The 21,152-nt window shown below is 40.3% G+C and overlaps 1 protein-coding gene across 7 annotated transcripts in view; it reads right to left on the reverse strand.

Annotated features, from left to right (window-relative positions):
- LAMA2 (laminin subunit alpha 2) overlaps window positions 1-20,694 on the reverse strand; it is a 360,258-nt gene extending 339,564 nt beyond the window's left edge. For all 7 annotated transcript variants that reach the window (XM_081907021.1, XM_081907020.1, XM_081907017.1 and 4 more), the window contains exon 1: window positions 20,507-20,694. In XM_081907021.1, the coding sequence (XP_081763147.1) occupies window positions 20,507-20,639 (133 nt within the window). In that variant the 5' untranslated portion in view covers window positions 20,640-20,694. The remainder of the gene's footprint in view (window positions 1-20,506) is intronic.
- Window positions 20,695-21,152: the final 458 nt, after the last annotated feature.

Raw genomic sequence — 21,152 nt, forward strand, 5'->3', positions numbered from 1 at the left:
CACTCCATACAGAATGCCACACATGCACAGTCCGTACGGGCTGCTGCTCACATGTGGCGGCCGTACGGGCTACCACTTGCATGGCGACCGTACAGGCTGCCGCATGAGTGGCAGCCCATACGGACAGCAAGCAAGAGCGGCAGCCCGTATGGATGCGCGTACAGATGGCGCATGAGAGCAGCAGCCCGTGCGGACGGGACAGACTGTGGCCGCCCTCAGTCACTCTACGGATGGGGGGAGGCAGGGGCCATCTTGTCACCCCTTGTGTAGAAGGATGTCACTTCTGTCAAGAGATATTGTGTGTGAAGACTTCCATAACTGGTTGAAAACGAGAACAGGTAGAATGACCAAGCCCTAGAAAACATGCTGAAGTGTCATTGCTCCCCATACTTACTGAACACTGTGCTATTGAAGATGTTTGGAGGATTCTGTGCATGGGAGACACAATATCTGTTAATTGGTCAGCTTTTATGAACTGCTGTTTTGATAAGCAACAGCAGTAGCTAGGAGCTTATTCCTGACTGCCAACAAAGTCCATCTCCCCGCTTTGTACGCCTTATAGGTTCCATCTTGCAAGAAAAGTTACAATGCTATCACTTTCAAACACCGAATTCTTTCAAGGCCAATGAGATCAATGTAGCACCTTTCTTTAGGAGTTGAATTGCAGCAATGCCTGGTATCCTCTTGACATCTTCTTCCCAAAGGTGTTTAGGAGTACTGTGAGTCATTGGGGATTTTCACTTTTATAGAACTGTCATCGAAAAGGGAAACATGTCTCCTAAAATAGTTTTCAGTTCATGTTCCGTAACCTGAAAACTATTTTTGTAGGCACACCACTTTCACAGATGCACTGGATTCAGGTCCACAATTTCATTACACGATCATATCTTCTACACCATTAAACTCTTTTGAAAATATCATGGCAGCTCAAAGAGGTGCCAGAACACACTATAAACACCTCCTTCATTCTCTTAGATGGCAATGGTGCCCACCTGAGAGGTGTCAGAACTGAGCTGCAGTCAGGTAGAGCAGGTAACACTGGCCTTATTACTTTAACTCAGTCTAAGCCAGTTTCAGCTTTTGCTGACAATGTTCTCCTTTGGTTAGTTTTAACTTAACGTCACAGATTATTTTTTTACAGGCCATGCTCAGTTTCAAGCAGAATGAATCAAGGCATCTATGTATGCAAGGAGGGCACAGTGGGAAAGCAAAAGGGTATTTTCAAACCACTTTAAAGACTTTAAAGCTACCATGTGTGAACTGTTCATTTGGGGGGAAGGAAGAGGGGGAAATATGTTGATCCCTTCAGAGTTTTTGTTTTGTTTTTGTTTCTGTTTGAAACAAAAAGTAAGTTTGCAAAAGTAGTCCTATGCTCACGTTTGTTGTCTATTATATCCCAGGCATTCTCTCGCTCTGTGTGTGTGTGCGCACTTGTGTGCCGGGCTTTAAATTTGAGGATAAAGTTCTTATCTCCACCTGGATAAGATTTAAAGGGCAAGTTGGCTTTATGTGAAAAATGTCAACAGTAATTTTTCTTCAGCGGAAGACATACTTATAAAAGAAAGAGTAAGACTATTGTCAGGGGAGGTGCTGTGTTTCATAAACTACATTTTGAAAAGCATAGAGTAGTTGCAATTACAGCCAATGATGTATTGAATATTACATCTGAACTAAAACCAAATTTAAATGGCAACAGGTCACTAAAATACAGTGGGATTTCCACCCATTTCCCCTTACATTTAAATTGTTGTAAGTACTGACCTGCTGGGTAACTGCAGTTAAAGTGTATTTCTCTGCAGGTAACATTCATAGCACTGGAATATGACAGATATTGGATCTCCAGTTTTAATGCATGCCAGTTCTACTTAAATCATACATGTACATGGAACGTAGTCACTGAAATAATGCAACAGATTAAGAACAGCAGAATATAGAAAACACAATGAGCCTGAAACTGGCTGTATATTGTTTGGTGGACCAGCTACATGTGGAATCAGGCAATCCTTTAAATGTTCACCTAGCCTATACAGAAGCTGCTTTACCTTAAACATCTTCCACACAGGTCAGAAAAACATTTCGGTAGAGAGGAAGTCACATGAGTCTTTTTTGATTTCTGAGGCTTACCCTTCCCAGTCCAACAGCTGATTGAAGGGGGGGGTGTTCAACCTTTTTTCCCAACTACACAACAGGCAAAAAGTGGAGGAAATGATCCCATACAGCCAAACAATCTGAGTGCTTTTATTGTGAACATATAGCGGGCTAAATCAATAATTCTAACCCAGTACAGTATATGGACTCCAAAAGCAGCTAGCACTGCTACATTAGATCAGGCCTGCAGAACCTGTCTCCCAACTAATAAATTGCAACCTACCAACTATGCTTGGTGGCTCACCCAGGACTTAATAAATCTGGTTTTGCAACACACCACCAACAGTGGACTAGGAGGTTAAGAACATGGCGAGTTACAATTACTTGGTTACATTTCCATCTATGTAACATGGTTCTCCTGATGATCAATAGTGAATTTTGTGTTCAGCATGGATTTTGCATAAGTATTAGAAAATATTTTGCTTCTTCTCAGGTAATAGTTCCACGCTGTTTATCTTTAAGCAACAGATGGTGACATCTAGAGCAGAATGAGGACGATATTACCCTACAAAAGGGTCTGGAAGCCTTCCCCATCTGAGTTGTTTCAAATAGTATAAAATTCATATAATACAAAATCCTAGCAAGTCATTACTGGAAGGACTGTGATTTTAAATTGTTAAGTCTGTGTGCAATTGTGAGAGCCAGTGTGGTGTAGTGGTTAAGAGCGGTAGTCTCGTAATCTGGGGAACCGGGTTCGCGTCTCCGCTCCTCCACATGCAGCTGCTGGGTGACCTTGGGCCAGTCACACTTCTGTGAAGTCTCTCAGCCCCACTCACCTCACAGAGTGTTTGTTGTGGGGGAGGAAGGGAAAGGAGAATGTTAGCCGCTTTGAGACTCCTGAAGGGGAGTGAAAGGCGGGATATCAAACCCAAACTCTTCTTCTTCTTCTTCAATTGGTCATAAACAACACTTCAGTGCTGTCAAAATACACATCTTTAAATATTGCTTCATCTATTATTTTCGTGGGCTACTTGTATTTAAGGATTATCTTGTCCTTATGTTGCTCAGAACAGTGGCATTAGGAACATCTATCCTTCCAGCTAATGTTTTGAAGCAAGAAAATACAGCCTCCTCATGAGGGCTGTTTTTCATGTCTGACACCATTAAAGCTGAAGACCTTCCTTTTTGGCTTACTGTTCTAGGAAGAAAGAACAAGAAGATCTCAAAGGAAGATTTGTACTTTTTCTGTGTTCATTCAAGTTCAGTTAAGGCAGCCAAGTTCATTTCAAATAAAACAAAGCCATCCTGCTGGGATGGTGGGTATGAACCACACCTACTCTCAAAAGATACCGAAGGCTACAGCTGTTGTTCCTTTATTTCAAAACAAGGTTCAAACACAGTCAGACTACACAAACACAAGAACATCATAATCCTTCTTGCAAAACAATGAAAAAATGAGAGCATGTAGATTATGTTAATTTGGTTTATTTGATTTCTCAATCTCTCTCTTAATTGGTACATAACTTTCATATACTTTGAAGGGTCCCAAGGATCACAATAGCTCCCTCACACTCACAAAAGAACTGACTCAATTCAGTCATCACACAAACTATGGTTTGTATTAGCCACAGTTAGTAATCCACACCACGGTTGCACATACACAGCAGGCTAACCATAGTTTATAGCCGCTTGTCTGCTTTTATTGTCCATCTGTTCAGCAACCCAGCCTCTTAACTTCATTTCTGTCTCTGAAGGACAGGAACTTCTCAAAGTGGAACAACATTCATCTTCATAGGGCACAAGCCTACTGAGGCAGAGCTAAAGTTCTGATGCTTGGAAATTTCTTGTGAGTTCAAACATAACCACAAACCCCAGTTAGGCAAATTAACTTCAAACTGTGGTTTGATATCCTGCTTTGGGAAGACCCATTGCATTAATCTGCCATGGTTTGGCATTACGTCTGAATACAGTCACCGAATGACATTCAGAAGAAACAAGGAGTATTTTTATACAATAAATGTGAATTAGTTATACTTTAGCATGTTGTGGCTGAAAAATTCTAAGCTTTCCTGAATAAAATGGTTTTTCTTGGCCCTTTTCAGTCTAGGGTTTGCCCTGGCTATGTAACAGAATCTGCTTCAATAGCTCTGACAGATTATCTTCAGGGTTTCAGGAAGAAAACTTCCCCAGCCCTACCTGGAGATGTCAGAGATTAAACCTGGCAACTTTTGCATGCAAAGCAGGTGCCTTACTATTGAGCAATGCTCCTTCCCTAGAGTATATTTTTCATAATTATTTCTGTAAGAGTATAATGTGGAAGAACTAACAGAATCTTTTTTATACACTTAATTCTACAGCCTATATTGTTTGCTGTACTTATTTTTTGCTGTTATCAATGAGATGGGGGTGGGGTGGGAATTCTAGTGCTTATTATTGTGTAGAAGCCCAGTACAGGAATATTAACATCAGAAGGATGAAAAGAGAAATAACAATGTCATCCCCAAGCGAGAAACTTGAAAGTGAATAACTACTTGGAAGTCATTCCTATTGAATAAAAAATTGTACACCTAACCATAGCAGAAAAGCAGAATTAACCACATTCTCTTTACCAAAAAGCTATGTAAGCCACATTCGTTTTTCTTTTTTATCTAAAAGTGAACTCAGCATCAATGCAAAACTGCAGAGGAGGAGGAAGAAACCCTGTGCTTCTCCTGCTGTTTTATGTACAGTTACATTTAGCAACAAATCACAGCACTGACAGGAACTAAAAGAGAGCAGTAATAATGGAGGTTGATTTTGGACACCCATTTATTTTATCTGGCATATCAGCAATACTACAGGAAACTCTGTTCCAGATGAGAATGCATGGCGCTCAAAGGCTTGCAATGTTATCAGATTTCCAATATCTCATGATGTGCTTGCTCTTGGTAGGATGTGAGTGTAGTAACCAACTCCAGATGCATCATCTAGGACACTTGTACAATTATTTAATTTATAGTTTCCTGGACACATTATATAAGCTGAAATTTACAATTTGTTTATTAGCTTAAAAGAACACACCCCTGGGAGCTGACTCACAAGGTTAGTACCAATCCCTCCTTCATTTCCTTTCTCAAGTCTAATATTACTGTGAAGCTAAGAGAACAGGAGTTAATAATTAGAACTTATAACCATGGGGCCCAGTGAAAATCAGGATTTTATCTCCTTATCTGCTACAAAATGCCAGATTTGGGGGGGGGGGGACGGGACAAATCGATTTCTCCTATGTTCTAAGGCTTGGGGAATTGCTAAAGGTTTTCCTCCTTATTGACAGGCTGTACTGCATCTAGCAATTTCTTTCTCAGCTAAACACTGAGAAAATTACTCAGATAGTCAGTGGCATGACCCCTGAATACAGCAGCAATCCAGACACAGAGCCAGAAACTGCAGAGGCACCAGCTAAGCAGCATGATCAAGTTCAGGGCTCTGAGCTGTCTGCTGGAGATCAGGGTAACACGGCACACAAGTCTGTCCAAAGGAGTCCCCAGAAGAATGTCCTGGGCTACCAGGACCTGCAGTCTGTACTCACATGGGCAACTTCCCCTAAGTCTGAGAAACTAGGTGCTTCTAACCACACATCACTTGGTGCAACAGTGCAGGGAGAATACCAGGGAAGAGCCTATGGAATGGAGTGGGAGGCAGAGGTTGACCCTTTAAGACTCTGAAGAGAGTGATGCCTGGGAAAGGTAGTCTGAATACATACTTTAAAAGTCTCCTAACTTCTGATGAAGCAAGTTGCTCACTTGGAGCTATGTGTCTTGAAACCTCTGACCACTGGGCCATCCTCCTCAGATAGGTACAGTGGTACCTCGGGTTACATACGGTTCAAGTTACAGACTCTCCTAACCCAGAAATAGTAGCTCGGGTTAAGAACTTTGCTTCAGGATGAGAACAGAAATTGCGCGGTGGGGGCGTGGCAGCAGCGGGAGGCCCCATTAGCTAAAGTGGTGCTTCAGGTTAAGAACAATTTCTGGTTAAGAAGGGACCTCCAGAACGAATTAAGTATGTAACCAGATGTACCACTGTAGTGGGGAGGCTATGTGGCAGAGGTGTCATGCTTTGTGGGTTGTGCCAAGGCCAGAGGAAGAGGCCTGGTGAGTTGAATAAAGGAAGCCACCTAGCAATTTGCTGTGAGATATTCACACACACTCTTCCAATGGTTGGGATCCAATGCAAACATCTCCTTTTCTCATTAAATAGGGTTTAGCTTTACCAAGAAAGTGAAATATTATTGAGGGCATTCTAAAATGAAATTGTGTGGGTTGTGTGTCACTGTGCGAGAGAGTGCTGAAAAAGATCAGTAGCTTTAATGTAGTACAACCTGAGAACATTCTGAACAATTTTGTTCCTTAGAGCTTTGAAAACAGATGTTCGCAAGGTCCAGCTGACATCTTTCATTTTAGCCAGCAAAATGTGGGATGATTCCAGGAAACTGATTGTTCATGTAAGCAATGTGTGTCTCTATTAAGGAATTCCAATACCTCATATCATTACTATGTTTTTATTTCTAAGGAGACTCCCCCCCTTTATTATATTAGAACACCATTAAAAAGCAGTCATATTGGATCAGTCTGATGCATGATCCAGATTTAAACAGTGGTCTTCAAATGGAACTACAATAACATAATTATAGAATGTACTGACCTTGTTGCTCTAATTTCTCATGTGTCTCAAGCTGTCACCAGTTAATGTAATTCCAAGATGCAGAGATATCTTTCATATACATTTACATTCAATAAGCATAATGGCTGCTAGCACTTAAGTGACCCATTGCTCAATAACTTGTTCAATCATTTAGTCACTCAGCTATTTCTATTATACCACAAGTTATAGGACAAGCTAACCTCAACACAATGCAAAAAGTAAATTTCACACTATATGAAATTAATTTGTTCTGCAACTTGTGCTATAATGTGAAATTTCCAGAGATTATTGGTGGGGGACAGCTACAAGGGGGAGTGGGTATTCCCTTAAAGCATCCCTCATTGTTTTACAGACAGACGTCTTCTGTTACTTAGGTGGCACCCATTGGGTCTCCCACTACATGTTTTTAATTTTACATTGTAAATTACTAGGTATGTATCCTGCATCTTTGCACGAAGTGAAAGGGTATATAATTGATCTAGGGAATAACTGCATCAGAATGGGCTGATTCTTTACATTCTACTTATGGGCTTTTCAGATAAATCTGGTTGGCTACTGAGGGAGACAAGATGCTGGATTAAACGGTCCTTGGGTTTCAACCAGTTATGTTCTTAAGTTAATATTGGGTGATACCATTCATGAACTCAGGGCATGTCAACCTGGAAAAGTAACCCATCTAGGAAGAGAAAAATTCTTGTTGTCTGGACAGCCTAGGACCTCCATACACACTGCCCAGGCTTGCACCATGGGAAAGACATTTCAGTTTGACTTCAACCCTGGACGGGCACTTCATTGTCTATTGAGAGAGACAGATGCCAAAAACAAATGTTAATATAATGGCATGATGTCATTGTCAAAATATGTAGACAAGACCATTCTTGACCATTGGACCCACTATTGGTCTCATCCACTCAATGTGCCGAAGCCTATCTTTGCATGCAGAGGAAGTCCTTAACACACTGAAGATTTAGCCGGCCAATCAAAACTATTCCGGGGTGTGGCTGCTGTTGCATGCTGGCAGCTTCCAGGAGCCACAGGTGAGAGCTGAGTGCCAGGTGGGACCAAAGATGGCCAAACTACCCCAAAAGGAGAATGATAGTACCCACCAGAGGTACTATTGCTCCCTTAACATTTTAATTTGCCCCTAGAGCTCAGTATAATCAGAAAGGTTTCCATACGTGCAAGGATCTACTCCGTGACCAAATAATCCGACAGCCTTCTCTGGCGTATATTAAAGAGATCAGGTTTCTTAAATAAAACCATATTCCTCAATAATTTATGTTCCCCTCTACACAACACATTGGGTATGGTCACCAGAGACAACATTTCACAGTGACATCATAAGTAAAGGTAAAGGTAAAGGTACCCCTGCCCGTACGGGCCAGTCTTGACAGACTCTGGGGTTGTGCGCCCATCTCACTTAAGAGGCCAGGGGCCAGCGCTGTCCGGAGACACTTCCGGGTCACGTGGCCAGCGTGACATCGCTGCTCTGGCGAGCCAGAGCCGCACACGGAAACGCCGTTTACCTTCCCGCTGGTAAGCGGTCCCTATTTATCTACTTGCACCCGGAGGTGCTTTCGAACTGCTAAGTTGGCAGGCACTGGGACCGAGCAGCGGGAGCGCACCCCGCCGCAGGGATTCGAACCGCCGACCTTTCGATCGGCAAGTCCTAGGCGCTGAGGCTTTAACCCACAGCGCCACCTGCGTCATAGGTACAATGCTAAAAATACCTTCCTGCTTTTAGGTTTAATATGCTGGATGATACTAATAAGTTGAGGTACTTTTCTTCACTGTCCTGTACAAATCTTTGTACAATGTAACTATGAATAATGATGTATACTATGGCATTACAGCAGGATATTATTTTTCCAACTTCAGTATCACCACTGGCAATGATCTGTTTTACAAGAAAAGATGCAATGACAGTGATTTTATCAGCCTGGTTATGCTCTCATGATTTTAAAAATACATCATTGTATTAAAGGTTTTTGCTGTTCTTTCAAGAGGCACTGTTGATAGAAGAAAACAATTCTAGTACCACTACCAGGAATATATAATGACTGACAAAATGCAGGGGAATTATGCTGGTTTCAAACTGTTAGAATACAATTAAGTCATTACAGTCAAGTCACAGGGCATTTCTGGAAGATTAATAGCCAACCATGGAAGGTTGGTGGCTCTTGGCAATATCTTCAGTCATTACCCAGGAAAAGTCATCATTAATACATGAAAATTACCCTGCCTACGGGCAGTCATTGCTATTATAAAATGAAAGTGTAGAGAAGGGAAAAAAATATTTTAAAAGTCTTTTTTTTAAGTTTGCAAATCCCTCAAATTTGATTGTGACAAGTTTTCTGAAAATTAATGTCTCCTGTATTATCCAGTGCAATTGCTTTTCAACTTCCAGTTACATTTATAATTACTTATGACAAAATTAAAGTGGCAAGAAGAATACCTAATGCAGCTTGTTTTTTAATCTGTATTTATGTCTCCAGAAAATATCTAAATCTTTGATCTTCATTCTACTGAAAACACTCTAGGGGTACATATTATTTATTCTTCATTGCCCTTTTCTCAAAGACAGCCAATAAATAGCATTGCAAATCCACATAATTATACTCTCAGAAATGAATATAAATATAAATATACATACATGTTTGACTGAATCTACATGGAACAGCAGATTGGAATGTATTTTGGAAAGGTACAGAGGGAGGAGAGGACAGGAGTTCCTTCTGCAATCAGAAATGCTTGCACTGATGGGACATGGATGTTTAATACAGCCCAAGGTACCTTTGGAGTAAAGGTAGCCATGTCATTAAGCCAACCCAAATGTCTTAAAGTAAGTGTGCAAGTTTCTGAGTTCTGAGAATTCTTCATCAGGAGATTAGTCAGGTTCTGACCATTTATACTTTTAGGCATTTAACTAAAACACAACTGTTTCAGAAGACTGCTTTGGCTGAGATGGATTATAGTTTATATTTTATAGGATGTGTTTTTCACATCCTATATGATGTGTTACTGATTTTTATGAGGTGAGCTGCTTTGCGAGAGGCCATAGCTCAGCAATGGGGCACCTGCTTTGAAACTTCCAGCTTCAGCAACATTGTTCTAGCTCAGAGGCCAGCTTTGGAGAAAGATGATATCCCTTCAGCTAATAGCCACCAGCCACATTCCAAGTGGCACAGAGGTTCTGCAGTGATGGCTGCCCATTCCCAGAGATGGCTTCAGGGTTGAAGGGGGTAAGCCTGCTTCTGAAGCCAACAATGTTTTCTGTCGAAAGTTATGAACTCTCCAAAATTTGACAGTTCAGGAATGGTAGCATGCTTTTCAGGAAATGTTAGAATCTACTCTGGATTACCAATTTCTGGTACCATTATTATCTAAAATTTTGCTTTTAATGCAGAAGCATATTGCTACATTTTCTATTCAACAACTGTCATGCTTAATGTATTAACAGAAGTAAAATCACTGACTAAAATCCTGTGTTGAGTAATCACCATTCCACAATGAGATGAGTGTTCAACTCTCGCATTTAAGATGATCTTATCACAGTCAAAATACCAGGCATTTGTTGTTCATTTCCATCCACGATTTCTTACTTAGCACTAGCAACCCTAGTTCTTACTGAGTTCTTCAGCTCCAATTGGGAAGACAATAAATTATCCCAACAATTGGACCATGAGCCAGCATTGTTTTTTGAAAAAGGGTTGCCCTCTTTTCTGCCCGTTAGCCTTGTCTTGTCCTACCAAGATGACAGTATTCTACTGTTGTTTTAGTTTTCCACAGCTTTTTGTTAAATGTTCTAACTTCACATTTCATTCCAGCATTATAGGCATTTTTATCTTCTGTTAAGTGTTTTCCATAGTGCATGCATGGATGGATGGATATAAAATGTCCTTTGTGGCAAGATGCATTTTTATTTGCTATTTAATGCATGGCCAGCTAGACCATAGTATGTAACTCATGTACAAAATGATTTTGTTAGCCTTCAGTAGAACAAATACACATTGGAGGCTCTCTCTAGCTACCAAGATATGTAGGTGGTAGAAAATATCCACATGTTTAACTGACACACTGTTCACTTGTCTGTATTACAACTGGGAAGAAGAAACACAGCTGCTGTAAGCATAATCAATGCATAGAGTGTGCATGGCAAAGTCACCCACCCACTCCAGCAAATATTTTACCCACTTACTGTATGGCCAGTGCAGAAGTGATTAGGAGAGGGAAGCACATCCTTTGGTAACATGTCTAACCCACAGAACATTGGCACTATTTTAGAAAGCCTGATTCTTTTGTTTCTGACAGTATTATAAAAGAACCACATTCTATTACATGTGCATACCAACTATACATTCAATTCCAATGACTCATTTTTCTTCCATAGGTGATGTTAATACACCAGTCACAGTCAGCAAGAGCAATGAATCAGTTCTATGCAATCAGTTCCTGGCTACATTTCTGCCAAAGCAGAACGTGGAATTTCAGGTGGTTAAAAAGACCACTGGTCTAGATAGACAAGTTCTATACATTCCCTAAAGAAACAATTACAATGCTTGAGGATTCGCCTGTACCCAGTGTTATATATGGAGGCACAGGTAGTTCTTGGAATGCCTTTTATCCATATAAGGTGGTTTGCCAGTTGCAACCCTTTCTGGAGAAAGTATACCTGGCTGCTTATATCCAGACTAGACTACTGTAATGCTTTCTTTGCACCAGTTTGTGCAACAAATGTACACATTTGTTGCTGAGCTCAATTGAAAGTACTAGCACTAACCTTTAAAGTCCTAAACTACTGTAGGGTCACCTACATCCTTATGAACCTGCCTTGAGTGTTTTATTGTCTATTAAAGGAATTGTCTTCAAAACTCTGAAAGGGATACATGATATCACACGTGAGTTGCATGAACATCCAATTCTATCACATCTGGCACATATCCTGAAGGCTTGGGAGTTGTCTTATCACATGAAGTATGAGTAGTGTTAGCCATTCCTACTCATTTCTAAATGTTTTCTAGAAATATTTATTCAGGTAGGTCTTTCAAATCTGTTATTCCTTGCCAATTGCCTCTTACTGATGTGTTTGATGTTTTTGTTGTAATAACGTGACTTTAGTGTGTATATCACCATGTGATGTTTTAAATGAAAGTTTGGTTTATAAATATCTAATTAAATAAAATAAATAGCTCTTTGCAGCTGCTATCCAAGAGCATTTCCTTGCTGCTTGAATAGCAAAAACCCAGTGACATGCAAGCATTTATGGCTGTTTGAAAGAACTGGCTATGATTTAAAAGTTTGAAAACAATGCATAAACATTTGACAATCAACTTCCAACAGAATTGGATGCTGGAATAGTACTTAGGCTGGAATGAGAAAGTAAGTTTATTATTCATGGTAAGATTTCACAATAGTCCACTAGTATATCCTTGCTGCAGCTGCTGTAATGACATTAGGCTCTGACTCAAAGGGATAAGCTGTTGCAAGACTCTGGCAAGCCCTTGTGAAACTTGTATGTGTGATGTTGATGAAGCATCCACCAAGCAAGAGGTGTTTTTTTTTGTTAATATAACAGGTAGTCCAACCCTGTTGTTAATTACGAAAAACCATATCCATGTATTTCAGGACTGCCCTACTGAGTTTTCTATGGAAGTCATGGAAGCTTGGAAGTTCCCAGTCATAACAATGTCAACCATACCTTAGCTGGCAAAATGGAAATCATCTAACATAGCGGAGTCAGGTGATTATCAAGTGGGCCCCATCTATCTCTCAAAATATTCCACTGAGAGTGGAGGAACCCAGGAACTGACTTGCTGGCCAGATTCCATTCCCAAGAATTTTCTAGGCCCAAACAATTCTTCCTGAGGCCACCCTAATGTGGTCATTTCCAGTTGGGAAACAAATATTTTTAAATAACCTGGGGAAGGATTTGCAGGATAGAAACAAAGCGGGGAAGGGTTAAAAGTGTTTTTCTCATACAGTCAGATGAGTTTGCATCTGAAATATGCACTAAAAGGATCAGAATTAAAATAAATCCAAGTTTTTTATAACTCTCCCGTGTCTTTGTTAACTTTCCATTTGAATCATGATTTGTCAAGACTGCTACATATATTTCTTTCCAATTCTATTTGCAGTTATTTAAGGTGCCACACGTTATGTCAGATGGAATCAGATCCTTTTTTTAGGTTGATGAAGCAGTTCAAAGCATGAAAGAAGATCACCTGCTTTAAAGATCACTTGCTTTAAACTAGTACATTCTTTCTTGGTGATATTTTGTCTAAAAAAAATATGACAGCTATATTACAGTGGACAGTAAGTGACACTGGCATGTACTGTTGTTGATTGCAATGTTATGAAATACAATCACCATTAAATTTATGTTGTGCTGTACAGAAGCACATCATGTAGACATCTGTATGCATTCTACCATTTGTAGAAGTAATTGTTTTTGAAATGTATTTTTTCCATGAATTTAAGCATTCTGCTTTGATCCATGCTACAAAGAAATGTTTATTATCTTAAATTTCAATATGCTGGTGTGAACAAATTTTGAAGTGACATTGCAACTAAAACATCATATTGCCCCAAACACAAATTGTCACTTTGATATACAATGCTTCTATGTAATGAAACCTAAAATAAGAAGCAGGGGCAACTGGCTAAATACCATGAAGCATACAAAATAAAAATAGAATTTCTCACCAAGATTCCTATGTGTGTATCTTTAAACAGCAAAACAATACAGGAACCCATGTACAATCAAATTATAATCAGCTCATAATCAGTAAAGGATGTTTCAGAAACTGCATTCAATGTTACTTTTTCAACCAGAATGTCATTGACGGCCATGCAACTTCAATAGCTGTGTTTCTACCTGCTAGTTTCTGCAACATCAATTACTCACTGAGATTCTTTTTGCCAAAGTATTGATCTGGCATTAACAATGCCATATCAACCCAGTGAGCCCAAATAAGTGTATGTATTGTAAGTCACTTTGCATTTGCTTTTCTTAAAAAGCAACTACTAAATGTAATTAATAATGATAATAATAATAATAATGCAAGAGATAGTATGCATATATAGCAGTCGTAAGGGAACAGTTGCATTTCAAAGAAAACTTCTGACAACCCTCTGCAGGGTGTGAATGTGGTGCTGAATTTCCATTTATGATAGAAATCTTATCCCATTTCCTAAAGTCATAATGTTCAATTTTTCTCATCCTAAACAGTGGCAGCTACTGATACAGAGTTTGGCCTAGGGAAACAAGTAAGCTTTTATATACATTATGGGGAGAAGGGGTGGAGTTCAACACAGGATGTCATTTCAGTCACAGACCCATGGTTATTGTAGCACTAACCCCATTGTATGCATGGGTCTTACTGTGAACCCTTCTGGTTCATGGCATTAGCCTTTTGCACATTATGCACACAACAGATTTGAGAAGTCAAATACTACACTGAAGATATCAGAACAGGTGTAAGGAACCTGTTGCCCTAATGATGATGTACTCCAATTCCCATCAGTCCCAGTCAGCATGGCCAAAGATCAGGAATGATGACAACTGTAGTCCAGCAGCATCTGGAGGGCCCCAAGTTTCCTATCCATGTATTAGAATATGGAAGTAACCCAAATCATAGTGCCCCTTATGAAAAATGTTCTATTCTTCTTCAGTAGTTAAACTGTTCCAATACTATACTGTGTATCTTGCAAGTACCGGTATTTCTTAACCCTATTAAAAATGTGCCACCCACCTCCTTAAAGAATAAAAACAGCGTCTTTTACAACCACATTACTTTGGTGGCTCATAATCATATAATCAACATCCTGATATTTCAGGCAATAGGGAGACTCAGGAATGAAAAGGTTACTGAACTGTTTGCTCAACTATAAATCATAGATCACTGTATCCAGAAACAAAAATCATAGTACAAGAGCAAGGGTTATATAATTCAGCAGTGTTGGTAAGGCTTCTCTCAGCTGATTGGGGGAGGCAAGCAGTTTTCACTGAGTCCATCTTCCTCTGCTACCCTCTGAAGCTTCACTAAAACAGTTCTGCAGCATGCCCCAACCCCCTGGGTCAGATTTAGGGTCTGTGGGGGAGTACAAGGAAGAGGGGGAATCACCAAAAATTGCTTCTCTTCTCATCCCATTGATGGAAGCCTTACTGTCAGCTGAGCAACACCATTGCATACAACCTTATGAGTGGAATTCAACTAAGCTTTTATACAGAGTAGGCACAATGAAGTGCATGGATGTAACTTAAGTTAGGTACATTAATTGCAAAAGGTCTAACCTAAGAAAAACTTGGACTGAGCGGAGATATGATAGCTATCTTCAAATATCTCAAGGACTGTCACATGAAAGAGGAAACATGCTTGTTTTCTCTTACTCTGGAGGGTAGGACTTGAACCAATGGCTTCATTACAATAAAGGAGATTCCGACTAAAAATCAGGAAGAACTTTATGACAGTAAGAGCTGCTCAACAGTGGAACAGTTTCCCTCAGGACTCGGGAGGTTGTGGACTCTCCTTCATTGGACGTTTTTAAACAAAGGCTGGATGGCTATCTGTCATGGATGCTTTAGCTGAGATTCCTGCATGGCAGGGGGTTGGACTAGATGGCCCTTCCAGCTCTACAATTCTATGATTCTATGAATACGACCCTAAAACCCCAATTGCCTACATTATTTATTTATTGAATTTACATACCATGCTTCATCCGAGGATCACAGCTGTAATGCACCCTGGGGCCATAGGGTAAACAGCAGGTAATAATAGTAATAGTAATAAGCATTAAGGCCAAATATTCCAAAAAATTTTTAAAAAACCTGAATTTGATGGGATTTAATATTCAGGCTATTTGCATAGACTATGTTGATTCCCTAGTCTTTTTGCAGATGGCCCAGATTTGAATACCAAGTTGTTGAAAAAATATAAATGTAAATGACTAACAGTTCTGCCAGTAAAATACTTATACAGATTTAGATATCACATATCAAGTTTGTGGCTCAAGTACTGACCACTAAATCATTGTCTAACCCAACTGAATATATGAATTTAAAAATTCAATTACCAAATCTTCAACAAACAGAATATGAAACTAAAATTCATCTAAAGTCTGGGAAGGATGTATTTAACATAGTGTGAAATTTAAAGCTTGTTTAAGCTTTGTGGGTGTTTTTTAATCAATTCCTAGAATTGCATCAGGTATTTTCTCCACTCAAATTTCATTCTAATACTCCAGAGGAGGCAGTGTGTAGTCTGGTTTTTTAAGGGCTACTATATATCTTTTGGGCATGTTTTCCTGAACTAAAACCATTCAAACTTGTAAGATCCAGTGCTCTAAAATACTGTTTTCTTCATGCAGACCTGATACTTTTGAAAAGACCTCTAGGAGGGGAAAAAAGGATAGTTCAGTTAACAGAAAAATAAGTAACATATGATGCAACAAGCTAAATATTAAATTAACTCCAGGTTTCTGACCACAAAGTCTCCAAACAACTTTAAAAAGTCAAATTACAGAGTAGCATATTGTCTGAGGTGCAAGATGTGCTGGAATTCTACATTTTAACTGCCATCTGGAAATCCTGTAAACGTCTTAACTATCTCATGACCCCAAATGCCCTGAACATGGTTGACAGGCATATATATCAAAATATCCGAAAGTGCCATTTGGTACTATCACAGTATTTATTACACAGTATTGTTTATTAAATGTAATGCCTCCCCACTGAAGAAAGGACAGAATAACTGTTCCCCATATTGTGCCAAATTCCAAATGTGTGCTTAGTTTGGCTTGGAACAAAATGGCAGCTTTGAACAAATGAAATAGTCGCAGATGCATCGTAGGGGTGTGGAACTTGTATATTGCTCAATACCAAGCCTGTTAAATACAGTCCTTTTCATAATGCTCCCACAACTTCATCCTACCAAGTAGGCAGGAGGTAATTATGGGGTCACTCAAAGAGCGACAGGATATAAGGACAGACAGGGAACAGCAGCAAACTGTTACTCAGATTAAAAAAAGGTTTCCTAGAGTGTATTTCATACAATGCCTTCTATTCTATAAGGTGTTCAGATATATCCCTCAGGAAGGGCTGACCTTGCAATCCTCTCCTTTGATTAAAGTTTATCTGGATCACTCAAAATATACAATGCTTCAAGGATGACAGAGATATAATCGTGAGTAACAAGGAAGGCTGGTAATATTGGTGGAAATGTTATGGTGCCTTATCACATCCTTGTTTCTGTATCACAATCATCTATAGCTGGTGTGATGACTAGAGTGTTGACCTAGGACTGGGGAGATCCAAGATAAAGTCTCCACAAATCTCAGCAAGGGATCTTGAGCCAAACCTCTCAGTGCTAACCCACCTCTCAGAGTTAATCAGTCAATTATTCATGTATTTATTGTTCTTTTACCTTACTGCTCCTCCTAAAAGAACACAGAGAGGCAACCACAATCTTAAAACACAGTACGAATATACAACAATGATTAAAATTACCAACAGAACAATATCAGCCTTTAAAACACAATTCAGCAAACAACATTTGACCTCTGTTAAAGTGAATCACTAACTACCAACTGCTGATGATGTGTGGGACAACTGGATATCAGGTGGGAAGGAGCTCATAGCCAGAGGGCTGTCACTGACAAAGTCCTGCCTTGTGCCATTAACACACAGGTTTCCCTCACCTGTGGGACCACAAGCAGATCTTAAAGCACCAGATCAGATGGTATTGGAAGAGGCACTCCTTCAGGTTCTATAGAGCCATGTGCACAAATATCAACACCATGAATCACGCAGTTACTTCTAAGAAGAACAGTTCTAAGAAGGGGCATAATATCCCTTATTGCTGCCCCATATAACAATCTTGCAGTGGCAAATAATTAGAACAAAAATAAGGGGAACCGTTTACTCCACCCTGAAGCCTTTGAAGATGGACTATAAATGCAAAATTTGATTTGAAGTAAAAAAAATTAATGAAATGATTTTAAAATGTTGTGTTATTTTATTGTTGTTAGCTGCCCTGAGCCCAGCTTCGGCTGGGGAGGGTGGGATATAAAAAAAATATTATTATTATTATTAAAAAATAAAAATAATAAATGCATAATTTCTCTATGCCAGTAAGTGAATTTCTTTCCTTGCTCTTGACTACCTCTCTTTTCATAACCACCCAGATAAATTACATGCAAAGTAGACTTATCTATTACAGTACAGGCATTAAAAACATATGGCATAGTGGTGAGGAGTCACTACTAGAATAACCAATTGCCACCAGAAGCAAAAATTGTGATTTTTTTTCAATAAAAACATGGCATACATAACAGGATTGCTCTAGTTCTAATCCCTACGCAGCATTCTAGATTTAAGACTGCAGAAGATAGTGGCAGACTATACAGACTGAGCTATACAGTCTAGCTGTTTGTTTCAGTGGGATGTGAATGACATCGGGCTTCTCTAATGCTCTTCTTGGACAAATCATAGCAACATTAACATCCAGAGACCTCAATGCTCCAGAGTTACTTCTGTAGCGCCATCTCCCCCTCCCCTTTTCTTGTTCACCTTTTTTTTATGAAAACCATTACTCTACATAGTTCTCAACCCCAGCTGAAATGAAGTTGATGCACATACAATTACACCTGTTCATATTGAACTGCAGAATTTCCCCTTCTTCCCTTCTCTTCTCTAGCACTGGTTATCCCTCAATGCTTACATTTACACTCAAAGGTCCTCAACACAAGGACCTGTATTATCTCAGGCTTGGGTTTGCTCTTTGAAGTATTGTGTATGATGATAGTGGTCCCCTATAAATAACAACAGAAGGTGAGAAAAATGGTAAAATATGTATTTCTATAGCTGCAAATTACCTCCTCGTCTGAACACTAAATGGCAACAGCAATGAATATGTGCCCCAATGTATTTTAAATGTGCTATTTTAAAATGTGACTGACTGCTCTCTGTTTTCCAGTGAGTCTATTTCCAAACGTAGTCAACCTGTCTGAGTTCTCCCCATAGTTTATTATAACTCTATTTAGAATCTGTGAAGATACAAGCAGCCCTATCCTTTGCACAGATCAAAAAAGGTTTCCACTTTAGGTGCTCATTCTATATTGTTTAAAACCTATCGTTCTTGTTGTTTTGTAATGTTTTTAAAACATTGTTAAAACATTATGGTATGTTTATAAATTACCTTGAGATGCATGTAAAATGCAATTCATAAATTACTAAACAATAATAATGAAAGGTAAGTTCCACTGATTTCAATGGTGCTTATTCCTAATCATTTGACAGGCCCTCATTAATCTTCCAAAGAGTTAAAATTAGCATTAAGGAGCCAGCTATTTGAGGTTTCCTAAAGGGCACACACAACCTATAAGTTTAAGGATGATATCCAACTAAGTGGATATCAATGGACTAAAGTTACTTAAGTCCATTCCCCCCCCCCTCACTTAGTTGGCTTAGTTGGCTATTGACCATAGCATCTGGTCCTCTAATGCAAAATGTGGGGTGGGCAGAAAATCCTCAGATGAGTCTGAATGTTTTAATTACTTTCAGATTTCTACATTAAAGTCATGAACAGGCCTTGTTATTTTTAGTCAGATCCCTCCACCCCCAACACAGCCATTTTCTAACCTTACCACAAACTTTTCTCTTCAAAGAGAAAAGTACTCTTTGAAAAGCACTCTTTCTCTTTAGCTAATGCTAAAGTCTATATACAATTACTTCAATATTGTAAGACTTTATTCATGCTGTATGTCTTTTGGAGCCATTTTTTACGCTAATTAATATGACTCTCATGTTATCCTCTTAAGTGATTTTTCTCTTTTTCCAATTGATCATATTGCAGAGTAAGAAAAAAGAAGTATACAATGCAACATTCACCTAGCCCAAACCCTAGGTGCTTACACCATATTTGAGGAGTTATTCCTCATCACCACAATAGTAAGTCATAACAACCTCACTATTTCATGGAACTACCCATCGCATACAGTATTTGGGAAGATGCAGTTTGCAAGTAAAACCTGACAATGGTCTAGCAATAAGCAGAAAAGGGACTGTTCCCTAGAGACACAGGTTCAGTTCTCCAGTTCATAAGCATCACTTTCTAATAATATTTATAATAATAATAATAAAATGCCAGCACTGGGGACTCTCAGTTGGAAGGCTTATATTCAGAACCTCAAAGCAGCCTGAAAAAACTGATGTCAATTGTGACTCTTGGAAGGACGTGGCCTTGAATGTGTGTCCCGTCAAGTCGTCAACACGTGGTGCCAAGAACCCCCTCGGTCTGAAAAATCAGATTTGCAACAGGCGCGTTTTGAAGAAATCAAATGCTCTCCAAGGGACCGAAAAAGCAGGGCGGTGGGGGGGGGGGAAGGAGCGTAAAGGGAGCCCGACTCCACTTTGCCCTTCTGCAGCGTGGAAGCCCAGCAGCTGCCTGCATAACAGCTTGACCAGAAGAGGGGAAACTTGGAGCCGGGCTGCCTTTCACAGCTCTCCCAAGTGCCTCTTCAGCCCATCTGTGGGAGATGCTGCAGTGAAACACCGACCATTTGCTGCTTCTCTTCATTTACTGACGTGGAGGGAAGACTCAGAAGAAGCAGGCGAGGGATGAGGAGAAAGAAGAAGCGGGCTGGGGAGGGAGAGCAACCGAAGTGTGTCTGTGTGTGTTTACCAGAAGCCCCTCACAGCTCTAGGGAACTAGCTCCATGCCGGCAAACTTTACTGTACCTCGTTGCTGAGGCGCTGCCTGTTGCTGGTGCTGCTGCTGCTGCTGCTGCGGCGGCGGCTGAAGAACTTGAGCGCCGCACCGGCTCAGTAAGGCGGCCAGGACCAAGAGAGGAGGCAGAGCGGGTCGCGTCATTGCTCCTCCTCAGCGGCAGACGCCGCGCGCTCTCGCTCTCTCCCGGCTAGCGAAATGAGTTTCAAGTGAAGAGACGCTGCCTGAGAGGGAGAGAGGCGTCGAAGCCGCTGCCACAAGGGAGGGCGCCGCGGAAGGATACGCCCCTGTCCCGCTCCGCGCGCTCCCTCAGCCTGGCCCGCTCGCCTCAGTCAGGCACCGGCCAAGGGCCTGAGGAGGTCACGGGACAATGAACAATCGGGGAAGCTTTCCAAGGACGGAGGAGGCTTCGAGGGAATGAAGAGGGCAGCGAGTGACGCGCGCGCCCGGGGTGGAGGTTGCGGAACAGCGACAAGGTCTTGGCCAAAAAGCGTGAAGAAAAACAACAACGGACTGGAAAACAACAGGAATGGGAACTTTTAACAGTAGAAATAATAATAATAATAATCCCATTTTCCTACTCATATTGAAATACTACCCCTCAATGAGGCCAAACTTAGATTCACAAAATGTTTAGGGCATGCGTACCCCTGCGTA

Source organism: Podarcis melisellensis (genome assembly GCF_964234715.1).
Source record: "Podarcis melisellensis genome assembly, chromosome: 3".
Lineage (NCBI taxonomy): Eukaryota > Metazoa > Chordata > Lepidosauria > Squamata > Lacertidae > Podarcis > Podarcis melisellensis.